The sequence below is a fragment of the Falco peregrinus genome, chromosome 7, assembly GCF_023634155.1.
Source record: "Falco peregrinus isolate bFalPer1 chromosome 7, bFalPer1.pri, whole genome shotgun sequence".
Taxonomy (NCBI): Eukaryota; Metazoa; Chordata; class Aves; order Falconiformes; family Falconidae; genus Falco; species Falco peregrinus.
The window spans coordinates 49,213,748-49,241,431 of NC_073727.1; the positions used below are offsets into that span (position 1 = coordinate 49,213,748).

General features: G+C 48.5%; 1 protein-coding gene across 1 annotated transcript in view; it reads left to right on the forward strand.

The window, feature by feature from the left end:
• Positions 1-269: 269 nt before the first annotated feature.
• FNDC1 (fibronectin type III domain containing 1) overlaps positions 270-27,684 on the forward strand; it is a 77,393-nt gene continuing 49,978 nt past the window's right edge. The window contains exon 1 of the mRNA XM_055810962.1: positions 270-448. Coding sequence (XP_055666937.1) covers positions 373-448 — 76 coding nt within the window. The 5' untranslated portion in view covers positions 270-372. The remainder of the gene's footprint in view (positions 449-27,684) is intronic.

Consider the following 27,684-nt stretch of genomic DNA (forward strand, 5'->3'; position numbering starts at 1 on the left):
GCGAGTGACACGCGTGGGCCGGCTGCCGCCCCCCGGGGTGCCCAGGGCCAGGCGCAGAGCTCGCCGTCTCCCCGGGGGGTGCCGAAGGAGCCAGGTGAGCGCGGCGGGGTGGGGCAGGGGGCGCCGCCGGGGCCGGCGGCCGGGGCGGGCAGCGGGGGCCGGGCGGGCCGGAGCCGGCGGGGCGCAGCGGGGGGCGGAGGGCCGGCGCCCGCCTCCGCGGGGCCGCCCCGCTGCAGTCTCCCGGCAGCCCGGGAGGAGGAGACGGCGGGGCGCGCAGGAAGCAGCGGGGCAGCCCCGCGGAGACGGACGCCGGGCGGGCGGCAGCTCCGCGCCCCGCCGCTCCCGCCGCCCGCGCCCCGCGCCCCCGGCCCCATGGCGGGGCCCGCCGCCCCCCGGCCCTGGGCCGCCCTGCTGCTGCTCGCCGCCCTGCTGCCCGCCGCCGCGCCAGGTAGGCAGCGGCCCGGGCGCCCGCCCCGAGGTGCCGCCGCTCTGCGCGCCCGTGGGCGAGCACTTGGCGGGGCGCGCGTGTGGCTGCCGGCCCCGCTCGCCTCCGCGGGTGCCGCGGGCGGGGGGCTCCTGCGGGGCGCCCGGCGACGGGCCGCCGGCTGCTCGGGGCGCCGTGGCGCGGCGGGGGCGCGGGGGACACCCCGCCGGAGCCGGGCCGAGCCGCGCCGCCTCCCGTGCCCCGGCGCCGCGGCGGAGGCACCTGCCGCCCGCCCCGGGCTTGCGCCGGTCCCTCCGACGGGGCCGGGGCGGGCGACCCGCAGGCAGGGGAGGGAGACCCGAGCGGGGAGGGGGGGTTCTGCGAATCAGGGCAAGCCCCGGCACCGAGGGCCAGGGGGACCCCCGCGGCTCCGGCAGACCGGGACCCTGGGCGGGTCGGCTCGCTGCGGCTGGGCTGCGCTTGGGGAGCTCGGGGGCGCGGGGCTGCAGCCCGCTGCGATGGCGCTGCTGGCCCGACGGCAGCTGCGGGGAGCGGGGAGCTGCTTCCCGCTTGCCGTCCGCCCCGGGTGCCCTAGTCCCGCTGGCACCGGGTGCGGGTCCCTTCGTCCCGCCTGGGCTCGGCGGAGGAGCCCCGCTCGCGCGGTGGACGGCGCTGGACAGAGGGCATCTCTCCGGGAAGTCAGGCGAGATCCCTTCTTTCTTCATTCCCGCCGCCGGAGCCCCGTGGGTTGGACTCTGGATCAGCCTGGGCGAGGCTGGGGGTGCTCTCCGGATTCCCCCGGCTCTCAGCCTCTGGTTTAAACCGCGGGAGGTGGGGGTGTGGGGGGCGGTGGCAGGGCTGCCCCGGCCTTTCTGCAGCCCCCGCGGCACCGTTCGGACCGCGGGCAGCGCTGAGCCCCGAGCCTGGCTCAGCCTGTGCCCACCAGAGGCAAAGAGGCACCGGGCTAGAGGCAGGGTCTAAAGGGACGTATGGAGGCATTTCAGCACCAGATTTTAACCGCCGGTGTTAGAGTGGCCAGGGCAGAGCCCCCGGGACACCTGCTCCCTGGCTCTGGATGTGGTGGCTGTCCCACCTCCAGCCCGGTGCTGTCGCTGCAGAGGAGCCGGCCAAGGACGATAGCATCTCGCCCCCCGGCAGCTCTGGGCTGGGCAGGAGAGCCCGGGACCTAATGTCACCCCCGGCTCCTGGTGAGCTTTAGCGTGCAGCTTAACAAAGATCTGCTTCACCTGGAAAAAGGCGGAGCTCTCTGAGCCCGGTTTGCAGACCCGCACAGCCCTCCTGGCGGGCTGCGGGAGGTGCGAGGCTTGCGGGGTGCGCCGCCGCAGGGCAGCAGCAGGGTGCGTTTGTGAGGCTGAGTGCTGAGCAGCTCTGCGGGCAGGTGCCCCCGTATCCACTGCTGTCTCCCTTTCCGTGATGCTCTGTGCCCATCCAGGTTAAGCCTGGGATCACTCTCCTGGAAGTGGATTTCTAGTAGCGCTGCTCTGTGGCGGTGGGAAGCGGAGGGCGAGCTGGGGCTGCCTGCTGGCAAGCGAGAGAAGGGAAGCAGGGGAGTTTGTGTGCTGATAGCACGGGCAACATCCATGGGAAATGTCACAGCCTCTGAGGAAAAGTGTTAGCTGTTGAGCTCAGGCAGGCTTTTGCTTCTCTGGCAGTGTAATGTCTAAAGTCATTCTAGGGGAGTCTGAAACTTCACTGAAAATTTTGGATGTAACAGCCGTGCAGTCTTTCTTCGTTTGCAGTCCCACACCAATGTACTGTAAAACCAAGCCAATTTCTGAACAAATCCAAATGTCTTGGCATAGCACTGCACAGAGCTCTGCGTGCTTCCCAGCTACGGACCTCTGGAGCACACCAGAACCTGCTGGAGTGGGAACACTGTGCTGTTAACCCCAGAGCGGCTGTGCAGGACTGAGTGTGAGCTGCACATGTGTTCATTGTCGCTGGCGGTGTGCCGGCCATGCCAAATGGGCACCACATTCCTTCTCTAGTCCAGAGAGTAGTTTATAAGCCACTAAGCCCAGGCAATGCCCTGAACAAGTGCACAAGTGCTGGTGGGTGCTGGAGTTTTTTCTCAGGAGGTAAAAACTTTTGCTGAGTGCCTTTGCTGCCCTTGGCCCTGCTTTCTCACCTTCTAGCCATGTTTGAAATGGACTCTTCTCGTCTTCCTTTCATCACCTTTCCAACACATGCTTTGTCTAGGTGACCTGTCCCAAACGCTGCACTTCGGAGCCTTTGCCCAAGTGCCGTGTCTGGGAGATGGAGAGGCTGCCTTGGCTCAGCAGAGGGGCTCCGACAAAGGGAGTGAAAGAGCCCTTCATTTTTTGTCTATGGAAAGAAAGAAAAGATTTTTCCTCAGTGAGGGTCTGGCATTGGGCTGGTCCTGTCATTGACTGTGCTTCTGTTTATCAAAATGGAAAGTCGGTGTGGGGCCTGTGCCCGGGATTGCTGTGGGCAATCTCTCAGGCCAAAAAAAGAGAAGGATGTTGTGCTGGAGCCAGCTTAGGGGGCAGATCCCATTTGTGTGTTGCCAAGAGAGATTTTTGTTGTTTGCTGCCAGATCCCACGTGTGGAAGGATGGATACTGACTTTGGAAAGCAGTCCTGTAGAAACCCTCCTTGGTTGCTTTTATACAAACAATATTCAAGCACCACCTGTGGCCAGTGGGAGAAATTTGGGAGGAACGTTAAGAAGAGGCTGTGCTCAGTGAGAGCCTTTCTGACAGCAGCACTAACTCTCATTTTCCCTCCTCGTCTAGACTGTGTGCCATACGCAGAGAAAGCAGAAGGGACTCCAAGGGAATTTTCCACTTTGTTTAGCTCTAAGGAATGTATCTTCTCAGTTATTTAGGACAATGCTGTAATGGTCTTAACTGTATAGCTCTGTACCAGCCTCTGGGTGTGTCAGAGGTATGAATGCCCTTGTGTCGTCCAAGTCTATAATTCCAACTCCTCAGACAGCACATGGACTGAGGTTGGCTGGACACGTAGTTAAGAAGATGCTTTCATAAGCTGATCTATACAGAAAGAAAATAGAAGGGGGCTGAGCAGATCATGCAGCGAAAAAACCACATGGAATGCTTTCTCTCTGCCTGCAGAGGGAATGGGATCTTGTCTCTATAATCCAGTGTGTTGAGTGAACATTCATATGTCCCCAAAATACAGCTCCCTCAGACACATTCAGTGCTCAGGTGACATTGATATTTCTCACGCAGTCCACTGAAATGGTAAATGTGGCTTCTGAGTCTCGAGATAATGGAGGCTGGTCTTCATGTCTGCTCCAAGTTGTGTGTAGCTGTCTGCAAGTGGTCTGTTGTCTTCGGATCAATGAAGCAAAGCAGTATTTTCACCAGGCTCAGTTTCTGGTGCACTTCTAGGACCCATGGTTTCTTCAGCTGGCAGCTGTGTTACCCAGCTCTCTCCATCACTGGGGAAGTGCTCGGGACTGTGGCTAAGGTGGCATTGGGGTGTGCTGGCATCAGGCACTGGGTCTTTTAAATTTACACTGCTGCAGCTCAGGCATAAGCATGATTGGAACCTTTTCCTTACCAAAGACCTCTAGAGTGAGCCTGTGTTTAGTAGTCTGAGCGTGATCCCAAATATTCAAAAACCTGCAGCCAAGCCAGCACTTTTTTTTTTTTTTTTGTTTCCCTAGTTTTGAAATGTCAGGATTCACTTGTCTTGTTTGAGTTACCTGTCTTCTTAAATTAGCATTCCTTAACTCCCCGCTCATCTGCCCAAGCAAACTGTTCATAGCTAGGTGTATGCATGTATCTTGGGAACATTTACCGCTTGGTGTGTGTGTGGTTTCTACCGAGGGGGAGGAGGGCACGTGGGTGTTTAGCTGTGCCTCCCGCAGACCCCTAATGCATTGAGCAGGTGAAGTGCTTACTTCTCCAGAGGGAATGGCGTAGACATTAATGTGCCTTCCTCTCAGCAAGCAGCATGCTGCTGTTTTCTCCCCCAGGCTGCAGGCGTACTGAGGGTTGTGCAGCCTTGAGAGGGCACTCCCAGCCCTGCAAATGCTGCCCTGGTCTCTCAGGCAGAGACCGGTGCTCCCTGTTCTGCTTTTCTCCCCCCCCAAAACTGTCAGTTGTCTTTTCTGGTTTACAGTCCCCCAAAGCAGCAGTGGTTTCACTGGTGTGTTGCACTACAGGATTGCTTTTGTTCCTTCAAATGCAGTTGAAATTTTATTTATTTGGAACTGAGTGTTTTCGTTATTCCCCAAGGTGAAAGATTGCTACACCTCTGCAACCGGTGCTCCTGCCCAGCATGGGAGAGAGGGGTGGCCTGCCGGGGTGTACGGCAGTGGAATGCAGAGGGGAGCAGCAAATCTTGAAGCTGGGGAGATCCTTTCCCTCTGGCTGATGAGGAGCCCAAGTATTTTGCTTCTATGTGGGCTGAGAACTTGTATTTTTGCTATGTTTGCACTGACACCATAGCCTCTGAGGAGTGATACGGCTTACATTTCCAGGGCAATGGAGGAGTGATGGGTATCTTGAAGAAATGTGAGGTCGTCTGAAAGATCCTTCACTATGTGTGACCCAGTATAAAGCCTTTGAAATCATGTTTACATTTTCTTATATGTGTGTGCTATACTGTCACTTACTCTGCTGCGCTGTTGGCTGCAAACCCCACAGTCTGTGTTGAATGTTCACAAAGTGCAGTGCCAAAATAAGCATTGCCAAGATCAAGACAGTGGCTTAAAAAGCACAAGATTTTAAAAACAAGAACTGCTGAGATCTTTTGCTTTGCTGTCTGTTCTCTGAGTCTCAGGACACACATTTCTAAGCTTTCCTCCACACCCTGGATGTCTAGGGATTTAGAGGGACAGTATGATTTAGTCTGCATCTCCACTGCCTGCCTCTTACCAAAGAGGCATTTAGACCAGTGAGGAGGGGATTTTGCACTGACTTTGTACCTGGCTGGAGGGACTCCTGATGCTCTGATCCCAGCTCTCACATTTATTCTTTTTTTGCCCACAGCACCTCTGTAGCTGGATTCATTTCCTTTGGGGATGTACAAACACCTGGAAAGTGTCAGGTTTCCCTGGTTCCTCTTGAAACTTCAGACAAGCTTGTAATGAAAAAGAGCTTTTTCTGCAGTTGACCACACAGCTGAGTGCTTAACTACTATACTGGTAGCAGAGTTAACATGAGCAACATCAAACAGTGTTTACACGGTGGCTCCTTCATTGCATGGTCTTGTCCTGCCTGGGGAGATGGGAGGTTGTGCTGACAGCTCAGGTGCCTCTGGTCCCCAGCAAGACCTGTGCAGGCTGCTGAGCTCCCTCTGCCTCCTTTGTCCTCGAGGGGATCCTGGTACCCACCTCTCTCCAGACCTCTTGTCCTGTGTCCTGCCCTCCTAAGTCACATGACCAGAGGATTTTGACACATGTAGCTCTGCAGACGCTAATTCCTCCTCCACTGGTCCCTGGGACTGCTCTCTGGGATGTAATGTAAAGTCTTCTCTCCTCCTTTGCCCCTCAGAGTTTCTGCAAAGGTATGTTAGGTTCAAGCTTTAGCATGCTTTGTACTGTTCACAGCATTTTCAGGGTGGCTAAAATCCGTATAGGTTGTATTTCCTGAGCGACAGTCACAGTACCTCACTGTCACCGAAGTTGTAACTTCTGGCCCACCATTAGCTCTTCACAAATCATACCTGTGCCATGGGATGTGCGAGCTCTTCCTGTGTGCCAGGTCGGGCTGCGTACCCTGGCTGTGTCACACCACCGTGCTGCCGTAAGAACTCACCGTGCTTCAGTGCCTCTGGAGTTGGTCTGCACGTGTGGCTCTATGTCAGTGTAGGTGCTTTGTGTTTGGCAGAGTTGATCTGTATTTAAAGCAAGAAGCAAAGAAAGGTGGAAGAAGGACACAAGTTGTGTAGAAATTGTGTGCTCTAAACAGAGAACTTTTCCGAAGCAAAGGGTAATTGTTAGTTACATCAGATAAAATAGTGAAATCTTGTTGTAAGGAAGGCAGTCCAAGCTTCTCCTCACCCTGGAAGAAAACCTAAAGGGTACATCCAAATTTATCTGTGTATGTATTAGAAAATGGTCTGGAGAAGTGTGCATTTTAAATCACCCCTCTTCAGTGAGTAACGTGATCATCAAATCAGCTCTTCATTAAACTGAGCAAATTACCCTTTGAGGACTGTGGCGTGTGTTCATATTTCATTGTTCCAGTGCAGCTATTTCACTGTTACTCAGTCATCAAGTCCTCTTGGGCATCTTGCAATGGTCTCCGTTCCAGCAAGTCTTGCTAACTGTTGTGTTCTGTCGTTAAACTGATTATTTTTTCCACTGGAGGAGTTGGTCATTCTTAATATATACATCTGTAAAGTAAGAGGCAACTCTTCAAATGGTTATTTGTCATCATGTTTACTGTATAGTTGGCTGAAGTATTTTGGCTGGAACTTTTTTTTGGAAGAAGTGCAGAACTGCTGGAGATGGAGCGTTAGTTTTTCCTTGCCTCTAAAAAGAAGACAAAAATAAGAGAAATTGAATAGTTAACATAATTTTGTTCGGTATTCTGTAATGTACTTCTTTATCCCTCTTTCAGAGTGTCTTCCTTGGCAGGGTGTATGGAGTGGGAAAGGGTTTAGTTGGTAACAGGGAACAAAAACCGAGTTTACCTTAAAATTCCAGCAACAAAAAGCAGCAGACGTGACTGGCAAATCATGCTGCTGTGGCTGGATGCTCAGTGCCCAGCCCGAGCCCTGCCACCTGCCTGGCCAGTCCTCGAAGAGCTCCCAGATGCTCCCTCTGCCGAGGTAGGGGAGTGTGGGAGCAGCACCCCATGCCCACCCTGCCACACCTCCAGCAGCCTGAGAAGTAGCAGACCTCATGTTTTCAGCCTCAGGAATGTTTTCGGCCTCAGGAAGTCAGCATTTAGTTTTGCCTGTGCTGCTGAGGTCCTTGGGCCAGCTCTGAGGGCACCGCAGTGGGCAGCCTGTGGCCAGATAGATGCAGGGCTGGATTTAGATGCTGTTATTCCTGCTGGGCAGTGTCTTGCTTCACGTGGCAGTCCTGCTGAAATACCTAATGGCATCAGAATCCAGTCCTGCATGAGCAACTGAGCTGCACTTTCACATAGTCTAAATGTCTTTCCCTTTCTTCACCTTTAGAAGCCATACCGAGTTTGGCGACATAATTGTGTGGCCTTTAGTGCTGCATGCTTTGCAGATGGCCCCACAGCTCCCGCGTGGAGAGGCTGTAGCGGTGTGAAGCTGACAGTGTTCCGGGAACTTGGCAGAAGGCTTGGTGCCCTTTGCAGCAATGCGTGCTCGGGGTTATGTGTTTACAGCCTTTCTGTGTCAGCTGAGCTTCACATAGGCTTCTCTCCTAGCTGTGCCATTCGTTTGATGTTTCTGGTCTCCCAAAGTAAATGTATTATAAACAATTTAAGAGCTAATGGCAGTGATGGAAAGGTTCCATCTGGCTCATCTGGACTGAGATTTCAGTCTGATTTCAGGTTGCATGTATTTTTAATATATGCATTTGCTAAGTGTCTGAGGTCTTATTATGGGGGAGGTGGGGTTGGGATCACAAGACATCGTTTCCTTCATAGGTCTGAGACAAACTTTCAAAGTGACATCTCACCTTCCCTGGGCTCCGTTGGCTCTGTTTTAAAAATGAGGTGAATGTTTTTTCCACGCTGTGGTGCTGGAGAACTGCCCAACCTAAGCTGCTGTTCTCTCTTCTACTTGAAACGTTCCAGACAAGAAGTAATGACTGAATTCTTTTGTGAGATGCTCAGTAGTATCTCTGCAGGGTTTTATCAACGCTTCCTAAGAGTCTTGTGGTTTTGCACTGTCATTGCACATAGCATCCCTGCAAAGCAGTGAGCTGACTGCCCCCTGAGGTGGAGAGGGGTGTGTGGGCTCAAGTTGCCCTCTGTGACTCAGAACATGGATTCTGATGTTGCTCCTGCTGTAGGCTTCCTCTGGTCTATTGTGTATTGGGCTGTGATTTGCAACATGCTTACACGCATGCTTCTGTGCTGCATGTAGTGGTACTCCCTGAAATCACTGGAGACAGCTGAAGGAAGTACATGCATATTATTTTGCTGGATCAAACCTTCAAACGGATGTGGCTTGGTGTCTGCCTCTCTAATCTGGGGATGTTAATCCAGCTGCACCACAGAGAGTGCTTGAGAATAAATTCAGTTTGGCGATCAGGTCACCCTTCTCTGGTGAAAGAGACCGTGAGCACAGGCTTCGAGAGCCTGAAAATGTGAAGTATTTCAGCTTTCCATTTATTCCACTCAGTAAACTTTGGAGTCTACTTGGGACTATTTAAAAAGTTATTTTAATTCCAGCTTTTCATTCACTTCTGTGTTGCTTAACTTTTCTTTTGCTAGTGAAATGACTACTATTAGTCTAGATACTTGTATGTTGTAGGATCTTAGGGCAGCTTTGGTGATGGGGGAGTCCTACTCCCAAGTCTCAGGTCCGAAGCTGTATGTACGCCAGGGAGAGGGGAAGAGCTGCACTTGGAGTGCATGGCTGTAAAGACCTGAATATCTTTTCCTACCATGATGACCCACCAAGAAGGTCCTGAATGGCATCCATCCCTTGAAGTGTCTGGTGCTTGCAGATACAGAAGAAATTGCTCTCTTCCCAAACAAACAAGGCCAACAGGAAATTAAATTAAACAGAAAAATAAGCTGTTCTGTGACAGCACAGTGACAGTATTGAAAGCCTAGAAAGTCTAAACCTTAAAACAGCAATATTAGCAAGCCTGATTTTCTTGTTAGATGTGCATAGTAATGTACTTTTTTGTTTACAGTGTCATGATTGCTATGCCAGCGCACTGAATTCCCGTTCTTCACTCTTAATGGCTAATGTAAGTCAAGCTGGTCCTCCGGGAACATGAGTGCATACTTAAATCGGTGTCAGGGGACTGACCACTCAGCGGGTACCACGTGCATCTTCACGAAAGCCCTTCCCATTCAGGGTCAGAGCTGCTGGGTGTCAGTTGCTGAGTGCAAGGTCTGTTTATTGCCATGAGATGTCTCAGGCCATACATACTCCTCAGCTGCCCTCCCAGCTGTTCAGTCCCCATGCAGGACACCTGCTATGCTCTTGGAAGTGCTGATCACTGTGGGCCAGACACCTCTGCAAACACACTTGCTTTCCTCTGCAGAAACAGCTGTTTAAATTACCCTCGGGGAGGGATGATGAGTGGTACGAGACATTGGGGGGTTCTGGCCGTGTTTGGTACCATGCTGTGCATGTTGGCTGGGAAACCTGCAGCTGATGATGTGAAATGGGAATGAGTGTGACATCTTGGAGGGGTGGAAAGAAATTTCAGACCACTACTTTAGTAAAGTTAAAAGAGAAATGGCTTTGTATTGGCTTAAGTTTTCCCTTGTGGTGGTGACAAGCCAGCTGTCCCACGTTGTGCTAGCACAGGGCAGTCATAGCTGTTTAGGAAGGCTGATGTGGGCACAACTGTGCCTGCACAGTGGTGCAGTGGGAACATGTCTGGGAGAGGATGGTTTCTACGCTCTCCATTGAGAATGGAGGGAAGTAACCACCCATGTATGTGATGGTGGAGGGGAGGGAGAAGGCAATACAAGAGAAAAAAAGGTGGTTTTTTTCTAGCACCAGCAGGGACAGGGGAAGGATGTCAGCCCAGTAGAGAGAGCTGAGGTGAGAACTCCTAAGTGATGGACCTCAGGCTCTGGTGGGGGTAAGCATTAGAATAGCTGATGAGTTAATGTGAATGTTTCTGAATGAAGGTGGTGTGCGTGAAGAGAGGGGGGATTATTTTTGGCAAGTTCCCGCCATTCTACCTGTTGCTTTCCTTGGGGAGAAACAAGTTTTTTCTTAAAACCAGAGCCTTGCAGAACAAGCTGCTAATAAATGCAGTAAGGGTGGCAGAAATGGACCCTGCAAATCTAAAGATAAGAGCCTTCATGAAGTTAGCCATAGATTTTGCAAGATTTTTGGCAATGAGAAAGGAGCCATTTGGCTTTTTCAGCAAGAGGGATCTCTTGCAAATATGTATTTTAAGCTGTTCATGCTGTATAAGTATACTTTTTTTTAAAAAACCACTTTTGTTATGGTTACAGCTGTCCCTTTAAAACAAAAAAGAAGGCAAATTAAACTTTGAAATGTCTGTAGGAGCTTTTCAGTAATTTGGGGCCCCTTTGTATGGAAGAAAATCATTGTGTGTCAGGAAGCTTTGCTGCTCTAGCAAAGTGTTTGTGCTACTAAACGGTAGCAGGTGGCCAACCCAGAAGGCAGTAGCAAGTTTCTTAAACTACTTGTAAAGCAGTGCAAATTTCTTTGCTTTGCTAGTAGCAGCCAGCCTTGGTTTGAGGGATCCAAGCTAGGGCTTAGGCTCTGCTGTCACTGCAGGGCTGGTGCCCCAGCATTGGCCATGCAGAACATCCAGACCCAGGCTGCCTGTAACTCTGCTGAGTAACATCTTCTTGCATGCCATGCAGGTCTAGTTGAAGCCCTGTGACTGTAGAAGATAGTACTGTCACGTTGGTTTTCAGCAGGAGCTCATTATAGGTACTAGCTAACTTGGTGACAAGATGTTCAGAGCTTAAAAGCAAAGTGGGCAATGCTGGATGGGTGTTGCGGTATTTGAAAGCTTCAATCCTCTGACCTGCACCAGTGCCAGCTCAGCCTCAGAGGGTCACCTAGCAGCAGTCAGAGAGTCAGTGCGACCTTCTTCCACATCTTCCACTTTGGGTGTTCAAACAATGATATGTGAATAGCACAAAATAGGAGCCCATGCACATTGGTAATGTATGGGTCTGGCAGGCTGCTAGCTGTGGCGTGTTGAAGACTCTAGAAGTCTACCATGGTCCTTCCTGAGACTTGCTGTACTGATTTTTGCAGAGGCTTTGTTGACTTGAAGGGTTGATTTTCTTCCCCAGATGTCCCCCTTGCTGTATATCCCACTGGGCAGGGATGCTATGTGCTGCATGGGGAGAAGCTGCAAGTTTTGCACCTCCACATTGGAGGCCAGTTCATCAGTTGCTTTGTAGATCCTTGTATTTTCAGTTCTAGATATCCCTGGGATAAACTGAGGAAGATAACATGAATTCCCTTCTACAAACCTGCCGAGCTGTGACTGCATCTTTTCGGTACATTCAGCAGCTTTTCAAGGGTAGTAATTGGCTAAAATCTTTGCTGGCCATCCCAGCTAGTAGCTGACAGACCATGACGTGTAAGATGTGGGGATTGCAGGGGGCTGCTGCCATTTGCCCCTGTCATGTCTGCTCAGCTACGATAGGATTAGTTGTAGAGTAATGTGTAATACAGCCCAGGGCTTTGCATGAAGACGTTGCTTTGAATATGACTGCAGAGGTTTGCTTTTTGAAAATAAGGCGGCCATTTGTCAGTAATGAAAATCTGTGCCTATCTGTTTCTTACCTGAACCCAGCCTAGTGCAGAGCTGCTAAGAGTAGCGATAATACTGTTCTGGCCATTTCCTTGGCATGCGTTTTATCTCGTACCTACGAGTTTTGCACTTTGGGAGACTTGGAGTGTGTGCCACCAGCTTCCCTTTACAGGGTACAAAGCTACATATGTACTTTCCGAAAGACTTCCGCAGTAAAAACTGTGGAACAAATTTATTTAGGAGAGTCAGCGTTAGTGTTATTTAAGATATGAATTGCAAACAATTTTGTATTACAGCTGGATAAATAATGTTTTAGAGTTTTTTATTTGCATTTTTCATTAAGAGGAGGAAACAAAGACTGTGTTAATTTAGGATGTACTTTTACCAATCCCTGTGAAGAAACTTAATCTCTAGAGCTGCTAATGAAAGAGCGGACGCCAATGCTGAGCCAGTGGTTTGTTCTTAGCAAACTTGTACATTTAGAAACACTCAAACTTTACTGATTTATGAAAGGTTCGCAATATGAAATAAAAATGGAGAGTTTCAATATTTTTTTTTTGCTTCAATGCATGATGAAACTTGAATTCCTACTCTCTGTGAGTCTGAGGCATCTTTGGCAGTTTCTAGTGGAAAGTTGAATGTGCACTTCAACTAGAGATGGAATGGAAAGACTTTACATAAACATCTGAATCCTCAGTACATTAAAAAATCTGTGCTACTTTACAGGGTAAGGGAGCAGGTTTAGATATATTGAGGTGGTTTTGGAGAGAGGTGAAGACCAGCCCCCCCAAATGCAAGTAACTCAGAGCCTTTAAGTAGGATGATTTGGTGAAGTCTGTGATACGCATAAAGGAATGAACCAAAAGCAGAGCCACACCACCCAGATTGCCAACACCTTGAATCCAAAGCTAATCTTTGCTTCAGAAGTGTCTCACTGACTCTTTTTTTCTTTTTTTTTTTCTTTCTTTTTTTTTTTTCTGTGAGTGAAAATTACAGTTTTCTGGGATTTTCAAAATCTGGGGTATCTGAAGAAGAGTTGAAGCCATGAGTTTTTGGCTTCTTGTGGCTTGGTTAACACTTGTTGCTGTTTCCACAAATGACTGATGTAATCCACTTGGTGGGTGTTAAAGTGCTCAAGGTGAATGGGTTTTTCAGAGGCTCTGTAGAGTGGGGATGTAAATGGGAAGGTGGCTGGGAGTTGTCAGTTCCCCCCGCCAACCCAAGACCCCAAATCAATGGAGAAGGTTAGCATTTGTCTCCTGCTTGGAGGATCTGCCATAAAACATCCCAGCAGCCAAGAGCTGAACAAGTTTTGGAAGCAAATTAGGTGTTTGAATAGGAGTATTTAATTAGAAATGCATTTCACATATAAAGTGAATAATATGAACTAAGCATATAAAGCTTTGTGCTTTATGGATGCGGGTAACCATGAGGCTGTAGTGAAAGCTGGTGCAGAAAGAGAGCTGTGCTCCCTGCTGTGACTTTCCATAAGCCTAGTCCCTATCTCTCATCAGGATAATTACATTTTCTTCAGCCTTTGAAGGAGCAGGGCCTCATTCTTCACTTGACTGCCTCTGTAACGTGCCACTGATTTTAACGAGATTGCACTAACATGAAAGCAAAGCAATGGAGTGAAGACTTAGGTTCATGAGAAGTAATCCAGGTGCACAGCATAAAGGTGCTGCCACGGTTTAGTTAGCCTCCTAATGAGCAGTGCAGTTTTAGTAGGTGTGTTTTCATTCTTGCAGATCTATGGCTGTACCTGCAGGAAGCAGGACAGAGGTTGGCTCACAGGAGTGCATGCTCTGGCTGTGACTCATGTCCCCTGCCAACCCACTTCAAAGCTAGCTCTGGCTGCTGGGATGCTTGGAGGGGGGCTGTGGTGGAGGGGATGCGTGACAGCCTAGAAACAATACTCTCTCTTTTTTTACTACCTTGCCTGCAGGCATCCTTTGAGGCCCACCTAGAGGAGAATAGGCTGGCTTACCTGCAAGCCATCTGTACAGGGGTGAGAGTATGTGTGGGTAGGCTGCAATGTAGTGACTCCCAGACTCAGGTCCCAAGTCCAGACTGGACAGAGTGGCATCGTGCAAACTCTATGCTGGTGTCAGTGCTGGAGAGAAGGGCATCCATGGACTTGTGATCCTGCACAGATGGGTCACCCTTCCTATCTAGCCATACCTGTCTGGCCATCAGCTGCAGGTGAAGTGCCGGTTTCATCTTCAACTTAAAGCAAGATCTGCATATGTTCCTTTGTGTGCAAATCTCTAAAGCTTTCCCTCCGTGGCAGCTTCACAGAATATGAGAAAACCACTGAGATTAAGTCAGTCTGAGCAAATTTTTTGTCTTGTTCCATGTTTTCATGAAACCATCAGAAATTTCAGATAAATGGAGCAGTGCTAGCAGATGATGTCATTTCTTCCTACTGCCATGATGGACTTTACCGTGTGCATTTGTACCAGGGGTCAATTCTTTCTCATAGAAAAACATATAGACATTATGGCTCAGAAGTGGCAGCACTTGGTGTGGAAGTCAGTATATTTTACGAGAAGGATAATACCCATCCTGGTGCAAGCTTTGTGTTACCTTTGTGCCACCTTCTGCTCTTGTCATGGACAAAATTGCCAGGTTGTTAGAGGAGAATGAGAGTGTTGCTGCTCATCACAGGTTGTGCAGCCAAAATCCTGCCTGGGGTCCAAGGGGCACCTCCAGTAGCCCCACACCCCTGTCAGCCTTTGAACTGTTTGGGGCACAAGCAGCAGACTGGAGCAGTGGGGAGCAAAGGGGAGCCCTGCTTTGCAGGGCCTTGCAGAGGAAGGGCCCTTTGAAACCCATGTGTTTGCTCTGGGCACCAGTGGCAGATCCTGCCCACGCAGGCAGATACGCTTGTGTGTGTGTGCCCTTGGGTCTGCCCTGAGGAGCCATGGAGTTTCTCAGGGGGATCCTGCTGCCCTGGGAATCTCTCATGGGATCATTTCTTCTCCTGCCTTCTCTTGCACTCAGAGAGCGCAATGTGAAGTGCGCTTAAAGTCACTTTCTCTCCACTCAAGGAAGTGATGCCTCTTGTTATACCAGTGGGCTGCTCTAACAACCGTTAAACTGTGCATCCAGGGCCAATGCAGTTAAAGACCCCAGGCTTTGTAGAGGCGGCCGTGAGAAGCACATAAAGATGATGCACACATGCAGGTGGAAGTCAGGGATGTCCCAGGAGTGACGTGGCTTCCAGGTATTCAGCACTGTATGGTGGAGTTCTCCTCTGTGGTGTCCATCTCTTCTCTTCAATGGACAATTTATTTTCAATACTTGATTTGACAGCAAAATATGCATTAAAAAGTACTATGAGTCAGGTGACCCTGATTTTAAAGAGGAGGCTAACCAAAACTATAGGTCTGTTAGCTTTGTGGCAATGTTATGTTTGCTCTTTGCTTTTCTGACATGGTTTTGAGGTATGGTATGCTTCATTTTAGACTGTCAGAAACACAGAAATTACCTCACTTTTGAGTAAATAAGGAATGTGAATATGAAAACAAGAACAAATTGGAGGTGAAAATAATGTAGAGGCTACAGTCATTAACAGAGCATGGAAAGGCATAAGCTTTGAAGGGGTGTGTTTTGTTCCAGACAATGTCTTGCCATGGCATGAGTTGCTCGGTGCTGGGTTCACATTCTGATTTTCTCAGGCAGGTTTCCTTCCTGTCACTGAACTTCTGACTTGGGCTAAAGAACAGCCTATACAAAGATTGTCTAGAGGAAAACAAGTTCATTTAACTTTATCCCATGCTTTTGTCATGTTTGTGATTGCAGTCAGATTAAATTCAGACTGCACCACTTTAAGCACCCTTAGGCTCTGATTTATCTCAGAAACAGGGTTTAAGATGTTGTAAGTTGATTTGTGCTATTCCTGCAATTGAATATCCACTGACGCCAAGGAATGTGAATTTCTTGCCCACTGGGAAGGTCTGAGCGTCATGGTAGCCGCCAGCTAAGACAGCCAGGAATCCTGCCTGGCAGTGTGGTATCAGCACTGGGAGACATTAGGTGTGTCACGGGGGAGAAGCACTAATACTCCCTCCTTCTGGAAGACCAGGGACTGATAAATGGCTTTATCAGGCCTGTTGACAGCTCATGCTATTCCTCTTTGTCGTGTGGACTGTGTAAAAGAAATAGGTTGGCTCTGCTATAAACATCCATTTTTAAGCCCAGAAAAGGTTAAAGTCAGTAGACAAGCATTAAAAGGATACCTGCATATACATTTGAAACTCACTCAAATATTACAGATTTGACATTTACTTGTTATCAAAAGCTTAAAGGCTGTAAGCCTCATTCTGCTGGTGGTGCCACCTAATCCAGCTGTGCTCTCATACTGTGACTGTTCACTGGACTCTCGAGGAACAGCTGTAGTCAGAGTTGTGGCTCTCTCCTGCATGGAAAGACAAATCCTTACATTGTCAGTCATTTTGTCAGTACGTCTGGCTAATACAGTTGAGCCGTGTCAAAGGGCACAATACACCAGCAAAAAATCATTTTTGCCAGATGAACTTTAAATACTTCAAATGTCAGCGAGCTAGTAATATCAGGACCTTGAAAGATGCATTGAAGAGAATCCCAAAGGAAAATCAGAAAGAGCAGTTCTAGCAAGAAAAGCAGAGTAGTACCAATGTGAGTTAGTATTAGACAGCCAGGTGGAGGAGATGTATCTAGAAAAAGGGGTAGTTTGAGTGGCAGGTTTAAAAGCCACTTTCCAATACTGCTTTTGAAGTAGTGGTTTTAAAAACACTTCCGAAATGGGTCTGCCAAATGTTCAGCTCTTTCTATTTTTTCTTATTAGGGAGTGGAGAATAATTAAAGTTTTTATGACATACAAAGTACATTCTTCACTGAATGTCGCTCCATTTTCTCTTAGCAATTGAAGATTTTACTGTAGAAGGGTTACAGCTCTACATACCATACCTGATTTTAGAGTCTATGCAATATCCGTCCATCTCCACCTCGCCTTACGCTTGGAGGTTTTCAGGAGTCTGGTGCTGGAATGGGTTCATGTTTTATTCTCTCAGAAGTAGCTGCTCAGTTGAACAGTGGGCTGTAGGTCTCCAGAAACTGAAACAGTGGCCTGATGTAAACCATGTGTTTTGGAGCCCAGGCTGTGCACTTTGTGTGGGTGGTAGCAAGGAGCCCCAGGGGCCAGAGCTGTGCAGCCAGGAGAGCTCACAACCCTCCTGCTCAATTCTTCTGGACTGTCAGAGTGGCTTTTTTGTTGTCTTGGTGGACCTGAAGGAGCAATGACTCGATGCCCCTCCCTCCAGAGCGAGAATAGATTTCGAATAAGCTGGAGGCAGAGGGTGGTACCAAGGTTTCAGCTGGGAGTGCACCAAAGAGCTTTGGATAAAGTCTTGAGTCAAAGAACTCAAATGCATGCAGTGAGGGATATTTTTAAGTGCTTGTGAGACAGATGTCAGTCTCCAAGTGATGACCACAAGTGAAAAGTACACACTGTAGTGACAGAATTACGTAAAGTAAAGCAAAGGGGCTTTTCTTAAGGCATACCTCTCTGCAGCATCTCAAGAGGGGTGTGGAAAGGGAAAGCTTTCCTTTTTTAAAAATTGTAACAGTATTGCTCAGAACAGGATGGGTTTTGATGTTACTACTCTGGGGCCAGGTGGAGGAACTGTTTCCATGAATTTTTTGTTGCTTGGTTTATGCATGCAGCAAAGCACAGCTTACCGAGTCTCAGTTCTCTCCTGCTGACTGTCATGTTTTTATCCCTTTGTCATGCTGGCTGTTTGTGAAAGCTTATCAATGCCTTTTGTAGTTGTCATTCCGCAGGTATCTGAAGGTGGGCTTTAATCCATCCCTGTGTTTCTGTGCTTGGTACATTGTTGGGTTTGTCTGGGAATCTTGGCTGACAAGCCCTTCCCAAGAGATATGCTCCAGATAGCCACACTGATACAAATTAAGCTTTTCCATCTCCTGCAGTGACAGTTCAAGCCAACCAGTCAGATCTACACAGCAGCAGGTTTAGAGGTCAGCTCTGTCCTCATGGTGACAGACAAGAGGAGGACATCCTGCCAAGGAATGTGCAAACTGAATACCTGTTGTCTCTGCCTCTCGTGTTGCTGCACACTTCATTGTTTTGATGCTGGTGTTCTTTGTAGTGCCCGTACCTACCCGATGAGCAACATGGTCACTGATTTCTTCTTGCAGTTTAAAGTTTTTGGCTGTATAAATACACGAGCAGAGTTAGATGAGCAACATCATGATTGGAAGCAAGTTACCAAGGGTGTAGTCTTCAGGGAGAACAGACAGACAATTAAAACCCAATAAATCAATGGAAAGAAGTGACTTCTCTGTCACTGTGTATAAGTCAGTTCCAGGTCCCTGTAGGGCATAGTATGGAAAAGCAATGTGACTCTTCTGTGCTTGTCCGTTTGAATCCGGCTTGGTTCTTATAGCTCAGAGAGGCACTAGTTGTTAATTATGAGATAATCATGTTCAGCTTGAGATACAGACCATCTTCAGTAAGCCTGGAAGGCTATAGTCTTTAAGCAGAGAATTTCCATAGGAAAAAGGGCAAATCTCTCCAAAAATTACCGAGGAAATCAATGAAGAGGCTTAGAGTCACCAATAGCAGATATGGTAAAGGGCATAACTAAATAATTTGTGTTTAACTACCCCTCTACAACACAAAGGAGAGGACCAACTCTTTTTATTGGAAAATTGTATTTTTGGAACCCATGAGAAGACTTAGGGTTTTATACAACACATAGGGTATCTGTGGAACTTATTGTTGGTATATTAAAATGAAATCAAAACATGAGCAGTTGAAAGGGAAAGATATTTTTGTAATTTCCTGAATACACTGAATTGCCTGGGAGATCTGAGGAATTGGGTGTGTTATATAGAGCAGAGGACCGCTGGTAACTCCTCAAAAAATAATGTGGATTCAGTAGGAGGTGTTTGCAAAGATTTTGCCAGTGCTCCTCCTGGGAACTCAAGTATCCATTTAGCATTACACTTCCAGTAGTGCCTCAGTCCCCAGGTGTTGGTGATACTTCTCCTTTTTTCTTGCTCTGAGATAATGTTTTCTAGATCTCTTACTGTCTTTATAATTCTCCTCTTGACTGTAGTCAGTGGGCCTGTATATGTCTTAAAACATAGGGACTGGTGTGGTGGGTTGACCCCGGCTGGACGCCAGGTGCCCACCAAAGCTGCTCTGTCACTGCCCTCCTCAGCTGGGCAGGGGAGGGAAGATACAGAGAAAGGCTCAGGGGCTGAGGCAGAGCAGGGAGAGATCACTCAGCAATTACTGTCACAGGCAAAACAGACTCTACTCAGGGAAATTACTTTAATTTATTGCCAATCAAATCAGAGTAGGATAAATAAACCCAAACCTTAAAACCACCTTCCACCTACCCCTCCCTTCTTCCCGGTCTGAGCTTCCCTGGCGGTTTCTCTCCCTGCTCCCCCAGCAGTGCAGGGACACTGGCATGGGGCTGGGGCCAGTCCCTCACACGCTGTCCCTGCCGCTCCTGCCCCCTCAGGGGGAGGCTCCTCACACCCTGCCCTGCTCCAGCCCGGGGTCCCTCCCACGGAGACGGTCCCCCATGACCTGCCCCAGCGCGGGTCCCCGCGGGGTCACAGCCCGGCCAGCAGCCCTGCCCCGGCCTGGGCTCACCCCTCCGCGGGGCCACAGGCCCTGCCAGGAGCCGGCTCCAGCGCGGGCTGCCCACGGGGTCACAGCCTCCTGCGGGCATCCCCCTGCTCCGGCGTGGGGTCCCCAGGGGCTGCGGGGGGGATCTGCTCCACCGTGGGCTCCCGGGGCTGAGGGGACAGCCTGCCTCAGCCTGGGCTTCACCGCGGGCTGGGGGGGAACCCCTGCTCCGGGCCTGGAGCCCCTCCCGCTCCTCCTTCTCCACTGACCTGCATGTCTGCAGGGTCTCACATTTGCTCACTCCTTTCTCCTGAAGATGTTGTGGGTTTTACACACACACACATGCACAGACACACAGACACACATACACGGACTCAGTCTTGGACATTGGCTGGTCCATCTTGGAGCTTGGCTGGCGTGGGCTCCGTCGGACACAGGGGAAGCTTCTGGCAGGTTCTTACAGAAGCCCCCCCTGTAGCCCCACCAACTACCAAAACCTTACGCCACAAACCTGATAAATCTGCCTATAGGACACAGTTCTAACAGCAATGAGTTTTCACTGCACAGTAGAGTAGAATAATCTCCAACTGATCCAGACAGGATTATATTGATTTTTTTCAACAACATCGCATTGTTATTTTGGTTAATCTGTGAGCAGCTACAGCCACCAGATCCTTGTCTTGAAATCTTTGTGTGGTGTTCTCCATTTGATGTTTGATTCTTTATGGTGCCTTTTCTTGATTTTTCCAATGTGTGTTGTCTGTTCTAAATTTCATCTGTGAGTCATATATCTGTGTTATATATCCATGTATATGTAACTATAGGAAAATGTTAAGCTTGCAAGTATATGCATATTACTAGTATGTCTTTATTATCATATCTTATTTTTCACAAATGTTAGTGTTAAAAAGCCTTCAACAATAGAAGTTTAGGCAACTCCAAGTTAAAATTGGAGTCTTGTCCCCACAGCGGTGCTGAAGTCTGTCCCAGAGAGGCTGGGAACGTCAAGTCCTCTGTCTGCATTAGAGGGAACAGCCCATCACTGTTTCTGCAGCTGAGCTCATGGAAGCCAGTTGGTGTGGTTGGTTGGTTAAGTAAAAAATCAGTTGCGGGTAAATGTTAAATTGTTATCGTGATTTATGGACCAACTACCAGGCTCTTTTTCATGGTCTGGAATAGTATTTAGAATTATTTTTGCTGGTAGATACTATCATAGTAAAAGTATGTCCATTTATCATTTTGGATGTGTTGGGAAAGGCAGGGATGAAACTGTTGTCTGTACAGATGTGGCATCCCACAGAGCCGTGCTGCTCACAGGCCTTCTGCCTTGTTCTCCAAGCTTACTGAGGTAAGAAAACATCTTGTTTCAGGGCACGTGTTTGACAATGGAGATGTGAAGCTTACCAAGGAGGTCACAGACTAGTTTTGACTTTGAACATGATTGCTTTGCCATGCATGGGGTGAATGGAGGTAATGACCAGGGTCAGGGTGTGAGAAGGGGATCTGTGATGGAAAGTATTTTGAAACGAGCTGGTTGTGGCCCCTTTGTCCTCCTGCCTCTATAGAGATGGTGAGGTCAGCCATGGTCAGGGCAACCCTGCACATTTGCCAACTGGTTTTGCCTGCTCTATCCCTGCAAGGAGCCTGGGCTGCAAAGCTGATGTCACTCCAGTGCCGCCTTTCTTCCAACTCAGTGAAGAGGCAGGTGTTGGACAACACCCTGGATGGATGCTTGCAGACCAGGGCCACAGCTGTGGTGTGCTCTCATAGCCCCTTTGGGGTTGCTGGGAGTTTTTACATCTATGTGCTTTCGTCACTGGAGAAGCTCGTATTGGGAAGTGTCCAAAGGCAGCAGGTATGAGAAAGGAGAGTAGCCCAGGCTTGGTGGGCTCCCTTCAAAGGGTGCTGATGCAGAAGAAAACCTGTGCATGGTCGTCAGTGGGAGAACGCGAAGCCTTCAATAACTCGGTTGTTTTTAATTCATAATACATGCATTAATGGTGTAGAAACATGTTGTTGAGTTTGGAAAATGCCCTAGTCCTACTGTGCGTAGCATTCAGAGGGCTTTTCAAAGGGAGCTGGAAACTTCTGTTGATGCTGTCAATTTAAAGAATGTCCTCCGGATGCCAGGTAACTCCTCTACAGATGTATAATGAATCGCTTTGCTTAAATCAGACATTACCCTTGGATACTGGTCCCCTGCCCAAAACTCCTGGCCAGAAACCGGTGAATTATGGCGCGCTTTCCATTGTGCTTTGCAGAAACTGAAGTGTTCCAGTCCCCAGTTTCTGTGCCAAGCAGAAGTGTGGGGAAATGTGCTGAGCGATTACCTTTTTTTTTCTGTGAGAAACAAAGGATTTATGTGTTTGCCTCCACTGCTTTAACTGATTGGCTTATTTTCAGGAGAAGATCTGATGCTGGGTGTATAAATTAGTGGCATTAAACAAGTTGGTTAGCTCACGTAGGGGCAAGGTTGATGGTGCATTTTAAAATGCGAGGGGACCTACCAACCCAGTAAGCCTGAGGTTGGATTTGTTCTCCCATTTCAGTCCTGCTTTCTCTGATAGTATACTTATGCTTTTACACATTACCTGCTGCAATGCTACAAAGATCCACAGTAGCCCCAGTGCTATGCTTGTGCCATGGCTGGTCTGAAGTAAATCATTGAGCCCAGAGTCTTCTGGAGTTGGAGCAGTCAGCACTTCTTGGTTCAGAGGGCCACATCAGCACTGTTTAAGCTGGCTCACTGACCGCAGGAAATATCTTTGCAGAGTGAACTCTTCTCAGGATGGCCCCAATCCAGCCCTCATTGAAACTGGTGGAATTGCTCCTATTTTCTCAACGGAGCTTGGATCAAACTGTCAGCTTGAAAAAAAATTAATACCCAGTAATTCTCTGCCAAAGTGACACGGTGCATCAATTTTGGGGTGGAAAACAAGTATCTTCCTGTAGTATTCTGTCTGTCCTCTTTCTTCTTTACTTATCTGCTGATGTGACTTTCATATAGCTGTATGGAGATGTGTAACGGTGAGAGTATGTGAAGGCAAGGAGCAAAGCAGCCACCCTGTGTGCACTGCTGGATGAGAAAGGTGGGGTATTCTCTTTCTCTTGTGCCTCTCAGTTATGGTAAAATGCCATTTTTCTTTTCCTGTTCATGAATAACAACTGAAAGCCTGGAGTTGACAAAGGACTACAGAGCTTTAGATGCCTCGCTCTGCTAGTAAAGCTCTACTTTCTCCGTTTTCAAATACACCCTGATTTGTAATCTATTTCAAATTAGGTGAACAAATAAAATGATGTATCGGAATTGTCCCAATCCTTAAAGCCAATGCACAAAGTGATTTACCTGCTGGAAGATGGTAGAAGACCATGTGGAAAACAAGACCCTTTGCAGGCATAAAGAAGGGATGCATGATCACGTTGCAAAGTATTTTTGAATGCAATACACTTTTTCCTGATGAAAGGCTGGCCATGATACAGACCGTGCCTGAACACTGCCTCCTGAGTGTGGAGCTTTTCCTCCCTGGCTTCCGTGGTGCCTCCTGTGGGGCTGGTGTCCCTTAGTCTTGCTGCACCCCTGGCCTGTCTCAATTTCACAAGTTGAACAATGGCAATTATAGAGGTGCCCTAGGATCTGTTTGCCACATGCTATAGATTTGAGTGTCACCACTTAAGCAGTTGCCTTTAGCAGAGGCTGACACAGTAGGTTTTAGGAGTGTGGATGTTTTACAAAGGGTCTTACCTCACAAATGGAATTAATTTTAGAGTTGCCAGCTGAAGAATCAAAATGTAGTGCCTCTTTTTTTTTCTGTTCACTTGTTCACTATCATTTTTTGCTACAAGTACAGCTGATATCTTGATGGTGGTGGTAGGGCTTGGACACTTATGAGAGTGCATGGTATACAAGAGTGTTACATCCCAAAGGAATATCTAGGAACCACAGCTGTCTGAGGTACTTTTCTAGCCCTAGTGTTGGGTTTTGGGAGGGATGCTGCAGTGTGTTCGTAAACCCAGTTGCTCAGCTCTGAAACTGTATTGCAGATTGACAGTGGTGCAAGGTTATGATCTCAGAGGACAATTGGTTGTGCTTCGAGAGCAGTTAAGGTCTTCTTAAGACAAGGATCTCCTCTTTCAGGAGGGTGAATGAACTGAGCAGTTTGGCACATTTTATTTATCTTCCATTCTGTTTTGTCTGGTAAAGCAACAGTAGCCTCAAATCCAGGGTAGAGTCAATCAGTCGCATTTGATGCTTAGAACTTATTTTTAAAAATGAAAATAATAAAAAACCCCAGAACACACACACACCCTGAAAAAAAAAAGGGGGGTGGGTGGGAGGGGAGCAAAAAATCCCACCAGTTTGCTGTTGCAGTGTAGACTATGATGATTTTTGGTCAGGTTGCCCATGGCTGGATTTCATTTGCCAGCTGACATTTTTGGCCTTTTCTGTTGAAGGCAGTTCATCACTTTCTGATGAGTTCATTCTCTTTAAGCAGCTACAGCTTCTCTCTTCAAGCTGTGACTTTGCCCATGGCTGGGTCACTGTGCTTAGCCTCCCAGACTTCTGCCTGAAGTGAAAAGAGAGGTTCGTAGATTTTTATCGACTATATTAATGTTGTATACAGACTGCCAAGTATGTGTTCTCTCTGCAGCGGAATGTGTTTTATAGGTCCAGTTTTCCAGTACTGAAGTAACGGCACACAGAAGGAAAATGTAGAAAAGTTTTTGCTGACCAGAGAGGGCAAAAGCAGAGATTTTGTATCTAGACTTGTGGTGGTAAATTGACATGCTTAATTTTTTGTGACCTCATATTTCAAATACTTTATGCACTTATGTATTAATAGGTTTATGTTGCTTGGGATATTTTTACCCGCAGTTATGCTATATACTAGGGGTCAGTACTTCCCTTTTCTTCTGGAGCTATTTTGTGTTTTCCTTTGCTAGATAATTGATGAGGCACTCTGAAGAATCTGTGATTTGGCAAGTGCAAGTTGCCTCCTTGTGTGGTTGTTTAGAGGATGTTTTACCCTCAGCTTAGACCTCATGCTCTCTCCTTACATCATTTGTAAAATGTTCTCCCACGGTCCTGAAACTTTGGCAACATTAGTGTACGTTTCAGCTGCAAAAAGTCAATACCGAGGCTTTAATCAGCCCTGCATTTGGGGGGCCAAGATAATATATACAAATTCTTGTAGCTGTAGGTAATGTTGGATTTCTAAGCTGAAGAAAGCACAAGGGAGTGACTCTTTCTCATTTTCCAGAACATAGAAAAGAATTTTGTTTTATTTTAATTGCAGGTAGCTCTTCAGATGAGGTCTGAAGATGTTTACCACTTGATTTTGTTTGGCCAGAGCAAAGGTCCAGAGAACCGTTAAATCAGTTTTAGAACCAAAAGTGAAAAAAAAAGAGAAGTAATATTTACAGCAGTAAATAGTGGGGAGATGGGAAGAATCAACCTTCATTTCAATCAACCACTTGGTAGCTGTTCCCAAAATTTATTGGGAAAAAAGGGATTGGGAGTGGATGCATCTGAAGGCTTAGCTTTTTCATTGCTTCTGATTTGGGACTTCATCCAGTTTGCTGAAATCCAGCTGAGTTCCTGGTGTGCCAGAGTAGGTGTTAAACAGGGAACAGACAGCTGCCGTGCTGTATGCTTTCATAAAGGTCATATCTACTGTCTCTGATAGGAGAAGCCACAGGCACTATAGTAACTATCAGCTGTGCAGCTTTCATGCTTACCCAAAATCTTATCTTGGGACCTGTTAGGGCCATCTTCTGCAGAGGATTCAGGCAAACTGCCTATGTTTAGACCATCGCACAAGGTAGGGAGAGATGCCTGGCAGGATCAGACTGCACTCCAGGGAAGTGGTGGAAATGTTCCCTACTGCTCAGGGACCCTAAAACCCATTGGTGTCCTGGGACATACCTGGATGCCCATTTATCTGAGTTGGACTCAGCTGGCCTGGATGGAGCTGTGGTATGGATGCTGGGAGTGAACAGCAGTGCAATGTATGCATCCTGTGACATGGGGATGTGTTATGCCAGGTCATGAACAAGATACTGAGGTTTCTGTTTGTGCTTGGTCCTCCTGTTAGTAAATCTGCCAATTCTTGCATCACTCCCCCTCTGTGGGGATGAGGTTTTATTTACAGATCTCTGCACCACTGTTGCTGAGATTGGTGTACTTGCATTTCTAGTGGATATTTGATCTTAAATGGGGCAATTTTTATTGTTGCATTAATCTGTTTGGAGAGAGCTGAAGGATATGTGCAAGGTCCTGTTGAAGGTGGATGAAGCCACAGCATCCAGCTGTCTCTAATCCGTCCCTCATTTCCACCTATGCTATTTGACTGTTAGCCTTTTCTCAGTTTCAGTACTAAGTTTCTTCCCTGTCTGTATGAGATTTCCTTGTGTGTTCCTATTCCCATGTTGTCACCTTTAATATTATAGTAGCTCTTTCACTGACTTTGATCTTCCCTGTTTCAACTTCTCCTTTCCACACCCCTTTTCTTGGACCTTTTCTTGTCTCGCTTGGTCTAGGGTTGAAATGATACCTTGATTTTTCAAAAGGTTTTGCTTTCTTTAGCCCAGCATGGCAAAAAAATCCACTTTGTAGTCTCGTGAGCAGTTTCAGATCTTGCAATCTCCAGGTTCACATCCAGCACCTAGATATGCAGTGAAGGGGATCCTAGTGATGTAGGGAGGTGATGGGATGTGTCCTCCTAGTGCTTGACCTGTGCTGACAGCATCATCCAATTCTTTTCTTGTTAGCTGTGAGCTATTCAAGACTGTTGTTCCTGGACAGTTCAGTGTCCCCACAAAAAGGGTCTACTTTGGGAATTGAATAACTTAAATGATGCATGGGATTTATGTGTTCCTCCTCCCACCCCTTCCCTGATGAGTGTAGCTTGTTTGGTACAGTGTTTTTGGTTTTTTTGAAGATGAATGAGCCTCGTCAGCAGGACCAGACTCTGGTCCTTAGGACACAGTGAGCTTTTCTCATTGCTCAGCCTCCACAGCCCCAGGGTTATCCTCCCTGTGGGAGTCCTGTCTATTTCCTGGAGCCAAGATGTGAGCAGGAGACCAGGGCAGGAGCGTGCCCAGGTGCAGGGGCTGTGATGGCAGGAGCCAGTGACTTGCTGTCCCGTGGGACACTTGAGGAGTGGCAAATGCCCTGATTGGGGAGTGCTGGCCTTATGACGCGGCTGAGCCCGGCAGGACAGCAGCCCTGTGGGTGCTCATACGAGGTGGCGTGAGCCCAGCTTCTCCTTCCTCTCTGTGGTGGGGGTCAGGGCCTTCAGCCTCAGCCCAGCCCAGGCTGGTGGCTCCCGGGCTGTGGGCTACAGCAGGATGGGCCAGCTCCTCCCGCTGCTCTTTGTTTTCAATGAGAAATCTCTTTCTGTCAAGCCTGGCACAAACTTCATATGAAGTGCTACTGTGAGGAAAGTAATCGAAGCCTTAGAAAGCCCTGGGTTTAAAATCTCAGCTAATCCCCTGCATTCAGCATCAGGGTCGATCAACTTCTCCTTGCCTAAAGCCACATTTGTTTTAGCTTGAATACTTTCCATATGGCTCTCTGGCTGGGCTGGTTCCTTTTGTATCCTTTGTCCCTTACAACTGTCTATTTTAATTCCAGTTGGAAGCTGTGGCTTTGATTGGGGGAGCAGAGCTGATGGGCTTCACTGTCCCTCCTGGCCACCCCGGGCCCGTGGGCATATGGGCCATCGGGAGGAATCCCAAAGGGTGTGCTTGCACCGTGGCCAGCCAGCCGCAGATCTGGGAGAGCTGGCTGCTCTGGGGGAGGCGTTCCTCCCGTCCGGCCAGGGCTGGGCTGCTGTGTAGAGATGCTGAGATCCGGGGAGGTGGTGGCTACCTATGGCCCATGGGCTACAAGGAGAGGCTGCAGCAGCGGGGCTGGCCCAGTCTGACAAACGGGAGGAGAGGGCAGCATCGCACAGCAGCCAGTGGCTACTTGCTTGGGGGCTGCAAGGAAGCCACTTCTTGGTGGTGGCACACCGTGTGTAATGCCGTAATGCTGGGCAGCAGCCACGAGTTGCTGTCTGGGAGGTTTGGACTGGACATTAGGAAAGTGTATCAGAAGCAGTGTGACCAGCAGGACGAGGGCAGTGATCGCCCCCCTGTACCCGGCACCGGTGAGGCCACACCTGGAACCCTGTGTTCAGGTTGGGGCCCCTCACTGCAAGGCAGACACTGAGGTGCTGGAGCGTGTCCAGAG